General features: G+C 32.3%; 2 protein-coding genes across 3 annotated transcripts; both read right to left on the reverse strand.

Annotated features, from left to right (window-relative positions):
- Nucleotides 1-1993: 1993 nt before the first annotated feature.
- Nucleotides 1994-5136, reverse strand: LOC110705596 (bark storage protein A-like). Its single transcript, XM_021883493.1, has 5 exons — nt 4900-5136; nt 4627-4694; nt 4314-4469; nt 3657-3899; nt 1994-2440 (listed from the first exon to the last, which is right to left on the reverse strand). Exons 1-5 carry the CDS (start codon nt 5111-5113, stop codon nt 2084-2086), a joined length of 1038 nt encoding a protein of 345 aa, XP_021739185.1. The 5' UTR covers nt 5114-5136; the 3' UTR covers nt 1994-2083.
- Nucleotides 5137-9141: 4005 nt separating this feature from the next.
- LOC110705597 (tocopherol cyclase, chloroplastic-like) lies at nt 9142-17172 on the reverse strand. 2 transcript variants are annotated; one of them, XR_002508105.1, is made up of 11 exons: nt 16623-17172; nt 15292-15536; nt 14758-14837; nt 14408-14484; nt 13575-13744; nt 12934-13031; nt 11884-11985; nt 11044-11160; nt 10671-10820; nt 9886-10163; nt 9142-9609 (listed from the first exon to the last, which is right to left on the reverse strand). XR_002508105.1 is itself a non-coding variant. In XM_021883494.1 (10 exons), the coding sequence occupies exons 1-10, from the start codon at nt 16922-16924 to the stop codon at nt 9987-9989; spliced, it is 1518 nt and encodes a 505-aa protein (XP_021739186.1). In that variant the 5' UTR covers nt 16925-17172; the 3' UTR covers nt 9774-9986. The 2 variants fall into 2 exon arrangements, 1 of the variants encoding a protein (XP_021739186.1); XM_021883494.1 differs by lacking the exon at nt 9142-9609 and having other exon boundaries at nt 9774-10163.
- Between the last annotated feature and the right edge of the window lie 2025 nt (nt 17173-19197).

The raw sequence follows: 19197 nt of genomic DNA on the forward strand, positions 1-19197 counted from the left end.
GCATAACACATATGACAATTGGTCTGGCGAGCATGTGGTCATAGTCATCTAACCTAATGAAGTAACGGGAATAAATTTAAAGTCTTCTCTCTCATAGATTAACGTAAAATTATAATAGTATAATCTATTAATCAACTACTTTTAGCATAATAAGATATCAAATCAACTAATTTGGATTTTCTAAGAATTATTTTAAGCTTTTGGCGTTACTGTGCGTCCTCTTGGCGTTAGGACGTCTATGTATCATGCAAATCAGGCCCCACAAAAATAAATAAATACTCAAAATGTAATCATGCTAATAATTGCAATAGCTTTAACATTTATTCGTATTTGTATATTAATCAACGTGTTTCATGACTTATAACATATTAACATGTCCCTTTTACCAACGAACGATAATGTCTTTGCATGTCATTAAATACGATCTAAAATGTCTCGTGATTACTGCCTAATTATACGAAGAAAAAAGAAATTGATCAATACTTATATTACTGATTGACTGGTGGACTGTGGACGTGGTAGTTACAGTTAAACAAACTTTGATTTAAGGCTTTTTTTCTTCTTTTTTAAGAGAATACTCGTAGAAGCTAAACACTTGCCAGCAGTGACACATCCAGAAAATAATAAATAGGAGTCCAAAATAAATTTATAAAGGGGTGTCTGGTGGACGGTGCCACGGTGGCAAAGTCGGGTTGGGCAGCGGTAGATCAGATGTGAGAGTAGCAAATATAGGTGTCTCTTTGTATTTGTGGGTACCTGCAGTTGGAGCCAAAATTAGAATATGGGCCCTAATCTCTCGTGAAAGGTGATTAGATGGCCAACAATTTTTTTTTTTAAAAAAAAACATTATACTCCCTCCACCCCTAAATTACATTCCTCTTTCTAGCATTTATTTCTTACATAATAGAGAGAAAGAGGAATGTAATTTAGGGACGGAGCGAGTATTTAGTTGTCTTGGACTCTTGGTTAGTCGGTCTTTAAGTGATGACATTAGAAATGGAGGTCCAAATTTATGGGTTTTTCTTCTTTAATTTTAATCTATATGAGCCTAATGGACCTGATTTATTTTTCACAAAATAGGGATGCAGCTGCTCCCCACCTAGGCTTTATAGGTCCGCCCGCCAAGGGTCTATTATAACTTGACAATGTACTTCGTACAAGTCATGCATGCATGAAATTAATAATGAACTTGCATTAACATAGATCGATATACATTGATCAAAGATAATACTCGTATTTTTTTTTCACAAATTTACGTATAGATTTAGATATTTCCATTATCATCGCTCTTTACTAACTTATAAAAAGCAGTTAGCATTCATTCAACTCCGTACCAAATTATACAACATCGGTGGTTGAACAAATTAAAGTTTACTGATGATATGATACAAACTTTATAGTATAAACCATGTGACTGATTGTGACACAAACAATTATTTTTTGAAAGCAATAAAAGAAGCCAGGTCTTTTTATTTAAAGGAGAAGTAAGTGGTTCTCTGAAGAAAAAAAAAAAAAAAACCGTTGGGGCGATTACCATATGCATACAATAATCATATAAATTTTTAGTAATATAATGTCTACATCTTTAGACACAATGATAATGCACATAAATAAAATCCTTACTTCTAAGATTCTAATGCATCACACTCTATACTTGTATTATATTAATTTCCTCTTAAAAGCTATAAATCTTTGAGATTATTACTTGGTAAAATTAAAATTCAAGTATCATAAGTTGATAACAAGAGGTCTTGGATTTCAGTATTGAATCCATGAATTAGATAAGTCAATCATTAACATGTAACTAATTAAGTTGTCCCTATCTTTATTGTAACAATGTATCACTTAGTACAACATTATAATTTATTAGGTGGGTAATATCTACATTCTTTAGACACAAAAATGCGAACATCAACTTAATTGTCCTTTTCTAATGTTTCTTAGTTTTCTTTAAGTTCATTTTCGAAATCAAATCAATGCACCAAACATCATCTTATTCATAATTCAAATTTATTCCATAAATTCAATAAGAAGGAAAAACATTCTTAGTTAAGTTTCATGCATAAATCATTTAACGTACATTTCAAAAAGAAGCTTTAGAAAGTGACAACTGCTTAATAAATTCAACAAGAACAAGAACAGAATTAGTTGCAGCAACCGGTAAGAAAGTATCAGCCTCATTAAACTCAGCAGAACCACCACCGGCTAAATCGGAGAGAGCGCGAATGGTAATGTGGGGAACCCTTTGCTGGTGGCATACGAGTGCCACACCGGCACTCTCCATCTCAACCGGACTTAGCTTGAAAGTGTCAAAGAGAAAGCTTCTATAAGCTGCATTGTCTACGTAAATACTTGCACTTGCTCCTCTTAATACCGTGGTCACTTTGGGTGTTGTTTCTAAGCATGTGGTTGCATTCACACATTTCTCCAATTCTAAAGTCTGAAAATATAAAATTTCATAGAATTGAATTTTCAACATTAGAAATATAATACAAAATATATTTATAGTATACCCTTCTTAAGGATCGATCTTTCGATTTGATTTGTGTTATATATGGTGACATATTGATCACTGATTGTTAGAAACTTTGTTTACACGTGGGATTATGTTGGATTCGACTCAGTGTTAATTTTCAAAATTTAACTTATATATAGCCCGTACTTCGTAATAAATGACTTTCATACATAATTGAAGATTTTACCATTTACAACTTTTAGAATTCTATCGATATTTTCTTCTTTGTCAAGAATACTGTGAATCCTTAGCTTGTATTGATGTGTAAACAAGGTATTTATATATACAACCTAAACAAAGGGCCTAAACATAGCCCGTTAACAAACTAAATACAATATGTACGGGCTTAACATTATTTAATTTTGAAATCATGAATAATAAATAGGAATTTTTTTAAAGGATGGAGGGGGTACAGTGGTTAACATTAACAAGAAATCAGCTATTAGTTTGTCAAAAAAGTGACCTAATTGATGTAGCATCATGATCAATGAATAATTATTTTATTAATTTTTAACCTTTTTGTATGAATTTGCTGATTAATTAATCAAAGATATAGCTAAGCTAGGTCATGATCTTTGATCGTGACTAATATATAATGAATGAATTAACGATGGTGTATAGCTGAAAATGACCATATATATATATATTAATTCTTGTGTCTAGCCTTGGTCTCCAATTATTGTGTTATAATTGATTTTGTAGAATAGGAAATCGTCCAACCTTTAATTAAATAATAGTATGATGTAATTATTAATTGTAGTATATATTTTTTAAATCAATCTTTTTATTAGATTAGATCCTTGAATTGTTGTAAATATAGGATACGAGTCATTCGATCCATGTAGGGCTACATTCAAAGATTATATGTTCTATTTCAAGTCAAGTTGAGTATTCTAGTCGATCTGTACTATTAATTATTATAGCAATTACTATAACTTGACATGAGGACATATTAAACATTGATTTTTAAGTCCGTTTTTTTTTTTTTTTTTTTGTTCCACCTGATTAACTCTCTGGGCTAATTCGGATTCAGAGATCAGTTTTGAATGGTTGGATTCCATTTGAATGTGTAATTTATTACGTACTTATTATGTAAACCTACCTATATTGACTATTGCGACGATTAGGTTTTGTTAAGAACCTGAAGTTTCTTGGCAACGGCGAAGTAATGAGGATCAACAGGAACCCAAAAGGCATGTTGTCTTTCCTCAGGAACTCCATCAATTGGGAAAATCTCTTCAGCTTGATACCAAATTCTGTTCAAGAGGTTATCAGCCTCAGTAACATTTGCTGTGTAATCAGCAAATCTTAAATTGCCGTATTCCCTAGAGTAATCTCCTGCTGCTTCAAGGGCTAATTCATCTTCTGGTCCATGTCCAAATCTCTACACCCATCAAAACATTATTTTATAATTAAGATTATATGTAATATAATTTGTGATGACATTATATTAATAGTGACAATATATAAATAAACATATTAATATTTTTCAATTTGAACTTCATATAACAAGAGTCAAGTCAAGCTAAGATGGATTGTTTGCCTTGTAGAGATTTTTTACTACTTTTTTAATTGACGGTAGTTTTTGACTTTTTATGTTTTGTAGTGAATGTTAGAGATATGACATACAAAGTATTAGATATTGAAGAATATATATTACATATATTTACGCGACCTTTCACATGAAAATGATGATATGCAAAGTAAGTTTTTATTCCTACTTTATCATTTTTTGTACATGATCATACTGCGTAATATATAGTCTAAGTAATTTCGTAGAAAACATGAAATACTTAACCTGCCAATTCAAAAGACCAAGGTGAGCCCAATATTGAGGAATAGCAACATCTCCAATATGAAGAGAAGGATCAGCATTTCCAGCAATACCATAGTGTACAACTCCTTCTACTTCGAATAAATTTAGCAACAATTGAGTTGTTGTAGCTGCGTTTACCTGCAAAAAATTTCTTCCTTTACACATATAGTTTTACTTTTCTCTTTGAAATTTAAGAATTAATAATTCAACTTTATTCCAATTACTTTTCATTTTTATAAAAATCTAAAGGTAGAGAATAATAAGAGAAGATGACTTTTATTTGTTACGTACGTACCATGCCAAGTCCTGTCATGACCAAGATCACTTTCTTATCAGCTATGGTTCCGAATCGAAATCTCCTACCTTAATTAAGAATCCATCATATATAATATGACAGATTTAGAAAGGAAAATCGCGTAATATTAGTTATGTATGAAGTTTATATAATTTTTCATAATTATGAAAAAAAAACATTTAAAAAAGGATAAGGAGTACGTGTAATAATAATTAATTAGTTGGTTAATTTAATTAGTAACGGACTAATTTACGTATTTGAAAATATATATACCTGAAAAATCAATGATAAACTTGCTAGCAGAGAAGCTAGGAGATTGAAGAAGAGGGTTGAGCTCAAATAAGTTTGGTATTACAACACCAATATAAGGGCCATTTTTGTTGGCTACTTTAATATGATGCATGATGTTTTTGGGAATTTCACCTTGTGCTCCATTTTGAGCATAAATAACAAAGAGGAAAAAAATAATAGTTGTTAGAGAACCCATTTTTTCTCTTACAAGATATTGATGACATGGAGTTTTAGGGTTGGAGAACACACATATATATAGAACTTTGCTAGGAAATTTTTATTGAAGGTTGTATGTGGTTAACCTAAACATCGTACGATTGTACCCATTGTAATTATTTTACAAGAAACAATCTTGTCCATTCATTTTTTTAACTAGCTGAATATCAATATAAAATAAAATATTAATAAGTAATTAAATAAGTTGTTAGTTGATTTATTTATACATAATTAATGATGCTTATTGTAAGAGTTGAGGATAAAAATAAAATAAAAAGTCAAGTGTGTGTCAATAATTATAGAATGAAAAGAGTATATAAAGAGAAGAAGGGTTGTTGGGTGATAAATTTTAAGTTGCCTTTTTTTTTACCAAATCCTCACTTAGGGCCTGTTCATTTCATCTTAATTTCAGTTCAGTTCATTTTAGCTCCAATTAGTTCAGTTCAATTCAACTCATTTTAGTAAATGTGAACATACCCTTAATACTTTAATAGTATTTTGAATAAAATTGCTAATATAAAAAACATTCTTCAAGATATATTCATAAAAATTGCCTAACTACGTACATCCCTATGTTTTCCAAATAGATAAAATAAAAAATATTCTACGATTTTTTTTTAATTCACCAATATTCACCTTTTTTGAAAACCTTGACAACAATCTTTAAAAACCTCAAATTAAAGGTTTTTATGTAAATGCTCTGATTAATATATTCACCTCAAATTAAAGGGGTTTTTTTTTTTTTTTTTTTTTTTTTGTATTTACCAATATTCACCTTTTTTGAAAACCTTGACAATAATCTTTAAAAAACTCAAATTAAAGGGTTTTTTTTATGTAAAATGCTCTGATTAATATACTTCGTATTTGATTAGACGAATGACACTTTTAGTTTCACCATTTCTATTCTTTATGAGTAATATAGTTGGTGTGAAAAATTAGACTCTGTCATTATATTATATTTTATAACAATTTGGCACCTTAGTTTAAAATTGTGCATGCATAGTGCGCGTTTTTTTAATGTTGTTTAATAATATAAAAAGAAAATAATTAAATTATTTCTCGAGTCCTAACAAATTAACTAATTTATCTTACTATTCATTGAGTGTCAATCTTTTTTGGGGTTTTTTTTTTATTATTATTTGAATTTTGTTTTTGTATCAACCTTGTCATTATTTAGAAACTAGGGATTCTTATGTGCGTGATGCGCGCAGTGGCTAGCCCTAGCTTAAAAGAGAATTACTAATGGTATTTAGGGGTGGCAATTCGGGTCAGCAGGTCTTCAATATTTCCTTGAGTTTAACAAGGTCGGGTTCAAGTCAGATTTCGGGTCGATTTCGGATTATACTTAGAAACTATCATAAATAGTGTAAAACTAATTAATATTATTATGAAATAATATGAAATTTGGGTCAAATCGGTAGAATTTGGGTTGTTCGGGTCGGGTCGGATTCGGATTTCTCTCAGTAACTTCGAGTCGGGTTATCGAGTTGGGTCAGGTGTTGCCAACCGTAAATTGGCATTTATGCATTATACATATTTACATAATATTTTATTATATCTATTTGCATATCTCTATTAAACAAGTCATCATACAATTATATACTCAAATAAAAAAAATGGAGACGCTAAAAGATGCTTTAAATATTGAAAGAAACACAAATAATTAATATATTTAGGGGATTCAAAAGACAATTTAATTGTACAAATATATATTCTAAAAAACGGAGAGACTAAAAGATGCTTTCGTATTGAGTATATATGTTTTTTTTTTTTTTTTTGTATTTCAAAATAAAATCGATTTTATTTCAATTACCAATCATAATTTTTCTTTTTAGGTGTTCCATAACGGAATCAATCTTATCTCAATTATCGATAGGGCTTGCTTCCCTTGAGTTCCATATAGGCCGATCTTAAAGATAGGAGGACCTAATTCGCAAGGTCCCCAACAATTTTCTAGGCTTTTTATTTTTTATTTTTTTTAAAACAAAGAGAACAAAGAAAACTAAAAAAAAAACAAATAAAATGACGACATACGAAAACAAATAAAACAATTTTCTAGTTCTTAAACAATGAACCCATGTTTTCATTGCCGACATACGTACGAGAAAATGGAGTATAAAATTAAAGTTATTGTTGTAAATTAGTAATGGTAGAATCATTTAAGATAATTTAGGACCATCCCTTATTCCTTTTCCTAGCAAGTACCTTTTGGCAATTTTGGTAGTAATTAGAGCTTTCCTCTCGATTTCAGATCCTGAACTCGATTTTCACCCGTCCTTATAAATATCATTTTGTTATACGTAAGTGAAGTGACTTTCCTAAAAAAAATACTCCATAACAAATAAAAAAAACGTAAGTAAAGTGACTCATTATTATTATTTTTTTATGCTAAAAAGTGACTCATTAATTTGATTAAAGGAAACTAAAATGCTATAAATTCCATAGTTGTTCCATTTCCTAATTGGTACTCCTACTAAAACTATACACTACAATAACGCCAATAACTCAATAGGGGGCCTAAGCCATGCATGTGTTTGACGTTTCTGTGTGGTTGCTTACCCATTCTATCCTAGGAATATTCTCCTTACTATATTTGACTCATTGATCATATCAAAACTTGTTTAATTATTCAAACTCCTGACAAAAAAACATTGGAGTAATTGTTTACTTTTCTCTCATAGAACAATTTCATGATTTTTAACTAGTTCTGGAATGTAATAATTCAATGTCTCGTGAATAGTGCGATCAAATTGAAAACCTAAATCATTTAACTGCCCGAATCAATCTGACTCCAATGATAATCGAACCGAATAAAAACCGATTTTTTGAAATCGAAAACTTACCCGAAGCGTATTTTAGTGAACCCGAAACCAAACCGATTCGAATAATGTTAAACCGTATAAGAACCGAACCGAACTAATTCTAAACCGAATTGAAATAAAACCGAACCGTAAAAGAACCGAAATGTTTCTAACCCGAACCCGTTTCCAACCCGAAACCGTTTGATCTGAGATAAAAAAACCATTTACACCGAACCGTTAACAAACCGCGACCCGTTTGCATGCACCGAATCGTTATAAACCGATCGAATTGATTATAAATTGAACCATTTACAAATCGAACGGTTCATAAACCAAACTATTTATGAACCGGACGGCCGCTTATAAATCGAACCGGTTACAAACCGCTACTATAAAGAGAAGATTAAAATCAAGTTATAAGTTATTTTAAATATAGTAAGTTATTAATGTGATGTCAAATAATTGGGATTAATACCATCCCTTGCATTATCACGGGGTAATGGACTTTTTCGATTATATATATTTGTTTATTTTTTATGATTTTTATATGTGTCTGATTAGATCGTTGATGATTATGATTTATTGTAGGAAACTAGCAAATCATTGACCAATTATTGAGGCAATTGAATTACCTATTTAGTAAACCCTTTTTCTTAATAATTTTTTTTTAATTAACAAGTGGCCATTGGAAACAATACTATATACGAGTAAGATACGAGTATAAGATGAGTATTGAAAGTTATAGTTGTTGAAATCCATTGTAGCCCACTTGTGAGTGTCCCACATTGGAGAAAGAGGAGAGATAGTTCCACTTTATAAGGTAGAGGAGTTACTCCTACTGTTGCCAATTGGTTTTAGTATGGAAGCTCCAAAGCCTTGTTTGTGGACCAAACTCTCCTCCTCCTTGTTCGGGTTGCCTAGACCCATTTCATATTGTTTTGAAGTTTATCAATAGTTGTAATATATTTTATATTTTTTGTGTGTAAAATATTACATGTCTATTGGAAACAAAAATGAAATAACAATTGTTAACAATAACAATTGAAGTCTTAATCTCAAATATGGAGTCAAATATATTCTAAAAAATCTACTCTGTATGTGGCATGAGTTCACTTAACGAAATTGAACTAGCTAGGTGACAAAAAATATGTATGCTTACTATGGAAACTTCACCGATTGACAAGCTTACTTGTGTAACTAACCCTATCAATCAACAAGAGTTGGTTTAAGTAATAAGCAACTTGATGTCACTTAAGGGAGGTCACGGTTCAAGTCTTGCCGTATGCAAAAATTATTGTTAGGAGACTCACCCACCATAAGCTAGGTCTGCAACCCGGATCAATTCCGGTTGTAGTTGGAACTAGACTCTGAGGAACCGAGTGGGCATCCTAAAAAAAAAAAAAACCCTAGCCTACCAATAACATACTGTTGTGTTCTTGTGTAGTTATCAAATCATCAAATTATTCTATTGATGACGCGTACATGTATGTGGGTCATAATTGTAGTTAATGTTTAAAGAAAAATAAATGAGTTGAAAATGAAGATTTCGAGCAAACCCATAATCATCCGCAATTAAATGGGTTGAAAAGAACATTTCTACTGTTGCAAACCCTCATTCATCCGCAATTTTTAGGGTACACTTTGTTACACATTTTACACAGGTGCTCCTGAATTCCTGAAATAAATAGGATGACGAAGCATAGAAAATAACATTACATGGCAATGAATAAAAACCACATGATTTTGAAAATAATATAACAGTGGATGAAAATTAATGCAAGATGTTTTCCAAAAAAATTAACATTGGTTTGAAAATACTGCTACTAAAATGCTTTCAAGAACAAAGTAAATTGATATCGCCTTTTTTTTCCTTTCAAATCTCAATCTCGCCTTTATTTATTTATATATTTATTAGAGTTTAAAATTTGAAGAATAATAACAAAGGAGTTACCTTGTACTTGTACCTATACAAAAAGTCGGAAATCATACACTAATTCTCAAGACATTGTATAGATCAGCCACTGCACTAGACAGAACTAATGTCCTGTGGCTTCAAAGGCCAGGAGGTTTCAAAAATGGAACCCAACCAAAAACTGACTCCATATCTATCGGAACCCTGAGAGCAGCGCTTAGGATCTCCGGGGTTGTCGTTCTTCCTTTCCATGCCTCAAACCATGGTCCGCCACCTACCTCCACAGCCGCCATGTTACTGGTAACCTCCAAGATAACCTTGAACAATTAACCATTTTAGCAAATCAGAATTTCGCAAAGCCCTTACCCCCCAATAAAAGAGCAACATTAATAGCCCCATGGCTCCCATTCCTCATCCCCCAAGCACTCTTCGAAAGGAGATGGGAAAGGGGGAAATTAAATGAAGCCATGTTAGTTTAACATCAATCAGTAGAACAAATACTTGTTTTGTGATTGGCCTTGCTCACTTTCAGCACACTAATAAAATTCCAATAGAATCAGTGTCAAATAATTTGATCAATGATAAACAATTTTAACTAGCAATAAGATAGCTTTAATCAGCAAAACTTAGTTTTATCAAGTAAAAATCGGTTCAGTAATGTTAATTTATTTTGTAGCCTTACTCTCATATATGGATATTTTATGGTATTACTTATAAGTAATTATTCTACTTGAATCAGAAACTCGCCAGCCTAGTTATGCACTGATGATAAAAAATTCAAAGCAATATTGAGAAAATGAACGAAGTGCCAGAAAAATAAGAACCTTTCCCTTGCTACCATCAGATCTTCGTTCCCACAGTTGCAATTTCAGTTGACCAAAACAGGTGTCTCTGCATGCAACAGCAAGGCCATGTTCTGGGGTAGGAGCACGCAAGGGTGTTCCTGGATCCTCTGTTCTCGCCTCTAATTCCACCTACACGTGGTGAGGAAAAATTTAAGTAGGTAATTTCCAGAAAATAAAAGAGATTTTACTATTTTTTTTTTCTTTTGTGTTGAATTTGCATAAGAAAGGAACTCATCTTAAATTAATAAATTTGTTTGTTCTTGGTTCAACATGAGGTATTGTTAAAAAATTTCTCAAATAGAATATATAAATATATCAACTTGAGGTAATTCTCAGATGCTGGTGTCCTTACCAGGTATGATCCATTATCAGCCGAAATTTTCCAGTAGCCCCATGGTGCAATCTCCCACTCAACAAACCCATTCCATGGTACAAATTCATAGAAAATTCCAGCATGATGCACACCAACCTGTAAAAAACTCTTGGGGTATTAGCAAATCCTTAACTTATGAAGTTAATTTTGCAACATAATCCACAGAACAAAATTACCACAATATATCTTAGCCAACACCCCCCACTTCACCCACTGTCGAAACTCTAAAAAATTCACCTCCGGTCACATGAGCTTTTGCCCGGTCTGGTGCAGTTTTCCTCAAAAGATATATTTTCCCAGGGAACAAAGATGGAATTATTACTTTTGCGATCTTATGTGCATTAAATGCAGTTTTTATTTAGTGTTAATATTTTTCATCTATTCCGTCTGGCTACTAGACCTTCTAAAATGGTGCACTGTTTTTATAGCTACAACTTAATAATGCCTTAATTGCTACTTTATTCCAATGTTTCATGTGTTAACCAGTCATGGCTTAATTGGCCAGCAGGCAGAGCATAAAACTATGACAACAAGCTTCTTTATGAATTTCAATGCTAAATTTCAAGAGATGGTGAAATAGCCTATCAACTTTCAACTTTTGAGATAAATAAATAACAAGCTCTGTAAAGTAGGCTCAGCAACATATTCAGACACTATTGCTAAACTAGGGCTCAAGAACACTATCCATACAGGTGTCGTGTCAATGACCAATTAATTGCATCAGTCAACTAAAAAACCCTAACATGGAAGCATAAAAAATGACTTCAAAGAGAGAAATGAAGAGTAGAGATTACAGAAGATAAAATTGGAAAATCATACCAAAGCTGCGTTCTCAATTCTTCCACCAGGAAGCTCTCTCAACCCTCCTGCAGAAGTCAAAGCGACTTCTCCTTTAGCACCCTCAAAGACATTGCACTGGACCTGGAAAAGGAAGTGAACATATTTAGTGTTGTCCACAGATTAGACAAAAACATAACATTCTGCATTGAGACTCCACTACTCCAGTAGCTAGTCACTAGACACTGTCAACACAGATAGAAAAAGCCTCAAATCCAGGAAGCACCTTGAGCAGCAAGGACAAGGCAACAACAAAAGTTTAGAAATTCCTACAATGCTAAATCATACAGCAAAATAATAATTATCTAATGCATCTATTCATAAATTCATAGTTCATGAAATGGTGGATATCTTCAACAGCCTACCCAAGCCAAGTTGACAAGTCATATGGATCAACTAAATAAACCAATAGCCATCAATTTTATAAATTATTCAGAGAAAGAGGCAAAATAAAATGACAAGCAGAAGATAGGAACATATGCCCACACAAAGGCAAAATAATTTAGTAAACAGCATATAGGCAAAGATTACATTTGCAAAATCAAATTTACTTCAAAAATTGTTGCCTTCTTGAAGGATTTTGAAATTATGGGAAAGATAACCCCAACAGTCTGTTTATAAGGGAAACAAAAAACAAAAAACAAAAAAAAATGGAATTTTTTCAAGCAGAAGATCTTGTTTATCAAAATGCTATATTGACCTTAAGTCCTTAAATCTTGTGTGAGAGTTTTTTAAAGTCATGGCAATATGTAAAGCTCAAATTTGGAATAGAAATTGTAGGCAAAGAGTCTATTCATCCTTAGAATATAGAAGAAACAGCTTAGCATTGCCAACTAACCCAAGAGGCCAAGAACTGCATGACTATCATATTTAGCACCCAGGAAAATACAGCCAACTCAGTGTTTCACATATAGCACAAAATATCCAATTTTGAGGTGATCATTCAACAATGTTTCTTCTTGAATTTGTGTCTAAGAGCTTACAACCATAAAAATAAGTACACAAATCAGAGATGGGGAGTATTGCATTTACCCAAAACCATCTTTTGGGGAAACCTGCACCCCAATTCTTTTCTGAATATGAAGGAGCATTTTCAAACTCAAATCTTTCACCATCCCACTCTATCCATCCTGAAATCAAAATCATGATCAGGCTTAAATACAACAGAATAGAGTAAAACCCAGCAAGATACTTCAGCTCTAAATATTATGTTTAAGTGCATAAGGTACAGAACTGCCTCTAAAAAATAATTTATTGCCATGCCCACAACAATCAGACCAGTTTTGAAAGCATGAGAATATGTTTCAACTTCAAATGTACAATCGAGACACAATAAGACTACTGATAGTCTAGTGAGTATAGCTTCTCGTGTTTTTTTTATTAATACTCTTAATAACATCATATTAAAATTCATTTCATACTTTTGCAATGAATTTGTAATGAGCACAGGATGTAAAACCTTGATTCATAAAAGAGTACAAAAGAGAATTAAAATTAGTATGACGGTAACAACATAGTAATAAAAGGGAGAAAAAGATATAATACATCTCAAGACTATCAAAGTAACCCTTACCGACACATTTTACGTAGGCGACATTTCATGCCTTTCAACTACACAAGTACCAATGAAACACTCATTAAGCCAGAGATCTATTGAGAACATAGAATTGTACCTGTTGACAGTCCCCCTGCCATGCATACTTGCCAGTGAGGTTCAAAAACAGGAAAAGCAGCAAGCCAGCCCGCAGTGGATTTTTGTTTTGAACTGACATTGCCCCAGCCATATACAGGACGAGTACTATACTCCCAGCGAGCTGTTTTCACTGTTTCAACATAGTCTGACCTGTCAGCAAAAGACATAATGTGTAATGTGAGTCAACAAAAAGTATAATACCAAGTCCAAGAACACTAACTTGCACAGAAATAATAAGTGCATATTTGATTTAAAATAAAGTTAAAAATCTCCCAAGAAAGCAAGTAAGCTATTAATGAGGGAAATATTAAGCCGAAGAAAGATGCTCAGAGTAAGAGCTTCAAACAGAAGACCCATAATGTAACTAATAATTCTTTCCATGTTCACAGTATTTGCCCATTGAAATTGGAGAAGGGTGCTTGACATAAAAACAGAGGGGGGACTCAGGGGAGTCAAACTGCAGGCAGGTGACTTGCTAAAAAAGCCTAATATTACACATACTTTAAATAACCAAAAACATCAATGATGCAAGAGTAACCCCAAAATAAAATAAAAATTATGCATATTAGAAGCAAACAAGCAACCCTGAACACCATTAATAATCAAAATCAGCTATTGTAATATTTTGAGGTTTTTAAGTCTTGAGAAGAAATGTCGTAGCAAACTAGCTCTAAGCCATATAGTAACACATGCACAGAAATAAGTCATACAGTAACACATGCACATAAAAAAAATCAGGAATATAATATAACAATTACATGACAAAAGAGCCTCCAGAGGGTGACAATACTGAGAAACTGGAAAAGATTTCACCTGCCATCGTCACAGATGAACCCTTGATGCCAAAGTGGGGTCACTTGGAAACCCTCAGACACACTCCTATTGAATTCCTATCAAAGATTACAGTCAAAAATATCAGCAGCAATGGTACTAAAAGTCTTCTATTAACAAATAACAATTGTGAAAACTGAAAACTCCATAATCCATATAGTATTTTAATATAGGATTAAAAAAGAAATCACCAGACAAAAATTATATAAAAGGTCATTCCAGAAACTATATACTAATACAAAATCAAGCAAATGTCAAAACAAGTAGCTTGCTTTTCATAAATGCAAAGATATAAAATTATAAATACAAAATATAGTTGAAGTATATGGCACCTCTGGAGGAACCTCTTTGGTGGGAGGCTGTGAACTTCCACTAGATTTGAATGTATGTCCCAACATTAGCTCATGCCTGTCTATATGTAAAAAAAGATTTAATTTAGTGTTGGGGTACAAGAAGTACTTCAAACGGTAATGCTAGATAGAAAATAATGGCTTAACGTTTTTGCAATTTTTTGTAGTAAACTATATGGGCACAACTTACTGTGTGCTATGAAAAATATTATAGGCCTAACTTAGAAAAAAGATCTAAATGTACAAAGCTCACAAAGGAAAAGCCAAAGGGCCTTTCTTACAGTAACATACAAGCCTTTCATTTTCCCTTTTTTTTCCAATGGATTGAAGAATAATATTTTAAAATAAAATAACTCTAGGATAATAAATTAACATACTGAAAAACATTCACAGAAAAAGGCAGCACCAGTCGCTTGAATAACATATGTAAATCCACTAATCTTACCAATCTATAAGCTCATCTGCAATGACATTGCAAAGGACACATGTATAAAATGGCATAACCCAGTAACTTACCACCCCAGAATTTCTGTGATTCTTCCGAATACTGGCAAATGTACTTGTCATCAGCACCAAGAATCTGAGCTCCAACTCCAGTAAATCGACGGCCATATTTTGCTTCTTCTACAGGGGTCAATTTCTTGCGGAATGCAGGATTCTCAACTGAATACATGAAGCAGAAGCTTTGCCTCTTTTCTGGAATAGAGACCTTGAAATACCAGCCCTCAAAAAATTGCCTAGGACTTCCATCGAAATGATACCTTCCAAAGTAGAAAACAGAATAGACATCATTTAAAATTCAGTAGTCACTCAAATACAAAGGACACAAAAGAAACTAAGCATAAGATTTTACATTTTACAAATGTGCAGTCTCAACAGCAAACAACACACAGAATATTAAATTGTAAGAAAGCACGCCACAAGCTCGAATAGATTGATAAATTCAATCTTTTAAACAAGATGGGAGCTATCCTATGTTTTCAGAAAAGGTAATAGCATGTGAAACACAACTTTCTGCAGGTAAACATTAAAAGATGAAAACATAATAGCTACTTGTATTTCCTTGGACAAGGCTTAGCACATCACACCTATCAACAACATCGACAATGCTTCACTAACGCGTTTTTATTCCCACCAGGTGTTCTTATAGTTACTATTGATCAAGATGGATCAACGATACAATGTCATCGAAAAGCCCAAATCTACTCTAATTGCAACTATATCCCAGTAAGACATTATTGAATAAGCCATGTCATTAGTCATCAATGATTTCAGGATATCCAAAGAGGCAGTACAAGTGAATATTACAGATTCCACCCAATTGTAAATAAATTTCTATAATATTTTGTTTGAACTCAAGAATGTGCACAAACACCACTATTTAGCCACTCCTAAAGGAAAGTCAAAGTTAGACTAGCTAATACAAGTCAAATTGGGTCACATAACTTTGGTTAGTGGGGTATAAAATTTTGTTCAAGGTTCCCTTTTTCAGGTATATTCCTGCTTTTAGCACAATTGGGGGTTAAAAGGTCTAATCAATTGATTTCGAGTGCATTGCATACATCAAACTCCGTCATCCCAAATCACATAAAAGTCAATTTTTACAATGGAGTGGCACTTGTATGATTCGGGGTGACTAAATATGTTACATATTATACACTCGGTGTATACAAGACCTATTCGGTTATGCAATATAATGGCATTAAACAACGGCAAAACACACAAACATGGAGTATATAGACCAAAAGAAAACTGAATTAATCAAATTAATTTCTTATACTTACAATCCAAATCAAACGCATGCAAATTGAAATTGAAACCCAAAAGAAAAAAATGAAGAAAATTACCCACTATGAGGAGGCCGAAGCTCACGATTTGGGGGAGTAGGAACATAAACAGGATTAATGGCAACATTTTCTCTCTCCTCCGCCATTACAGAAGATTCTGGAGAAACCCCACTTTCTGCCATTGAAGAATGAAGGATTAAACTCCTTTTACTAGTAGTTTGAAGCCTTAAATTTGAGGGTATTTGAAAATTGGAAAAGGGTAAACTGTCAAATGGGTTGGAAATTTTGTGGGGTTTTATTGATTGTAAAGTGATTGAAGATGATGATAGTCCAAAAGAAAGATCAGTTGCTGAAAAACTCATTCTTTATGATACTTGAAATAAATTAATTCAATGCAATAGAATTGACTATTGAGAGAAGAAAAATGTATATAAAATGAAATGTAAAGAGTGAAATTGTGTCAAATATGCAGCCAAGTTTTAGGGTGATTATGTGGAGGAACTGGGTTTAGGAAAAATATTGTTAATGAATTGTTCAATTTCGATGGAATAGGCAATTTTGTAACGAGTGAGGATTGAATGGCCTGATTAGAGGCCAACGGATTGACTAAAGACAAATGGATTGTTCGTATTGTATTTAGGATAATTTATGCATGGTACGGAGTAAGATTAGTAATGTACTGAGTAATTTCTAATTACGTCCTTCTTACTCGAGTAAGACTGTATCATTTTGAGTAGCAACTTACGCTAATTTTTGGTGAGAAAGCCCATATCCCGCTTTATTAATTTGTTCTTTGATCAAATGATAAAAGTGTTAATAAATTAACAAAATATTCGATCATATTTTCGCAAATATATTAATTGTGGATAAAAAGTTATTGATTTATTTGTCGTTTTACTTTTATCCATTTGATCTCAAGGTTAACTTGTAATCATCCATTTTGGTTAGTGTAATAGCGAATTATGTGAAGTCCAATAGAGTTTGAATTCAAGTCGTCATGTTAGGTATGTTATTGATTAGCTTCACAATATAAACATTTTTTAGTCCATTTGAACAACTGATAGCATCACTTTTTTTTTTTTTCCTAACTATGATTCGAGAATGGATTGTTTCAAGATCTAGAATTGCTCAAGCATTATTAGATATAATCTTTCTCAAATCTTTATTGGACACCTGTTTCAATTTGATTAAGATTATGGGCCATATCCATTTTAATTGAATTTAACAAAAGAAAATATCATTATAGATTTATAAATAGAAGTATTAGGTGGAGAAAGATTAAAATCAAATATGACTTTAAATTTTTTTACATGGATCATGTTTACAATAAGCTCATTGTGCATCTATCTATAAGCCATAAGCCACAAGTAGTTGATGTAATTAGTTTCACCCTCTCTTTGACTTTGACATACATGCTTTAATAAATGATAAAAAGTTATCGTTAAGTGAGATGATTAATTAGCCATAAAACAAGCATTTCTTCATTTCCCATCCCTTTTGTACTGTAGCACCATTTTTATTTTTCTTTTTTTTCACTTTGAGTTTGTAAACGACTACAAGGATATAAAATGAGGAACTATAACTTAAAAATCACGTCCCTACATTTCACTAATCATATCTCTTTTCAAGTCCACAAAATCATAAATTAAAAAGGTAACAAAATCTTCGACCAGACAAACAAAAAGAAACAACGGATTTTACATGTCTCATAAAAAGTTCAATTTAAAAGTTCAATCCAGCAAGTTATTATACTAGTAACTCTTTGCAACATACAAGTACAAATCAACAATTTAAAATCAACAAGGGACAAACTTATCTTCAATCAATTGCTTTAATTTTATTCATTAATGATCAATATATTTACAAAAACAATGTATGTGTAATACAATGAAAGCAATTATTAGAGGTAAATCTAATTCAGAAATCAATCATTTTTTATTCAAAGAAAGTTTTATAATGGCTATAAAAATGTTTTTTTTTTTTTTAAGAGAGAGCTACAATGGCAAATGATGTAGACGAGATTTAATCTCAAGTTTTGAGTATCATCCCTCAAAACTTTAATCAACTTATAGTCGATCATCCACTTAAATACAAATAATTTTGACTTCAAACTCAATGTATTGATTAGCATACTTACTATCAATAGGGTTAAAATATTTATTGCAAAAATGGTTAAAATGAAGTTGTAACCATCATAAAAAAATTTCCAAAAATAACCTTTATCTATAAAATGGGGGTCATTGTCACCCCCAAAAATGTGCAAAGTCGCCCATCGATCATCGATAAATCTAGAGACGAGTACTGAACATACAAAGCAATGTGCATCAGAATGAATGACAGCCTTTGTGACGAACCAATTTACGCCGAAAAAATACGCGTTGAACCCATGGCTTGAAGGACAAAGCAACACAAACTGCATGATGTAGTGCAGTGTAAAGTGCCAAAATTACGCCCAACATGAAATCAGCTCTTAGTGTTTCGAAATAGGAGGATAACAGCAAGAAGGTTTCATAAACGTCTACAAGGGCGAGCAAGAAGAGAGAAATTAGAAACGCGAGTAAGAGGCAAAGTACGATGGCAAAGACAGCTAGAAGAATCATACACGAAAAGAAGGTACCATAAAGGAATGCGAGGA

The sequence above is a fragment of the Chenopodium quinoa genome, unplaced genomic scaffold (assembly GCF_001683475.1).
Source record: "Chenopodium quinoa cultivar QQ74 unplaced genomic scaffold, ASM168347v1, whole genome shotgun sequence".
Classification (NCBI taxonomy): domain Eukaryota; kingdom Viridiplantae; phylum Streptophyta; class Magnoliopsida; order Caryophyllales; family Amaranthaceae; genus Chenopodium; species Chenopodium quinoa.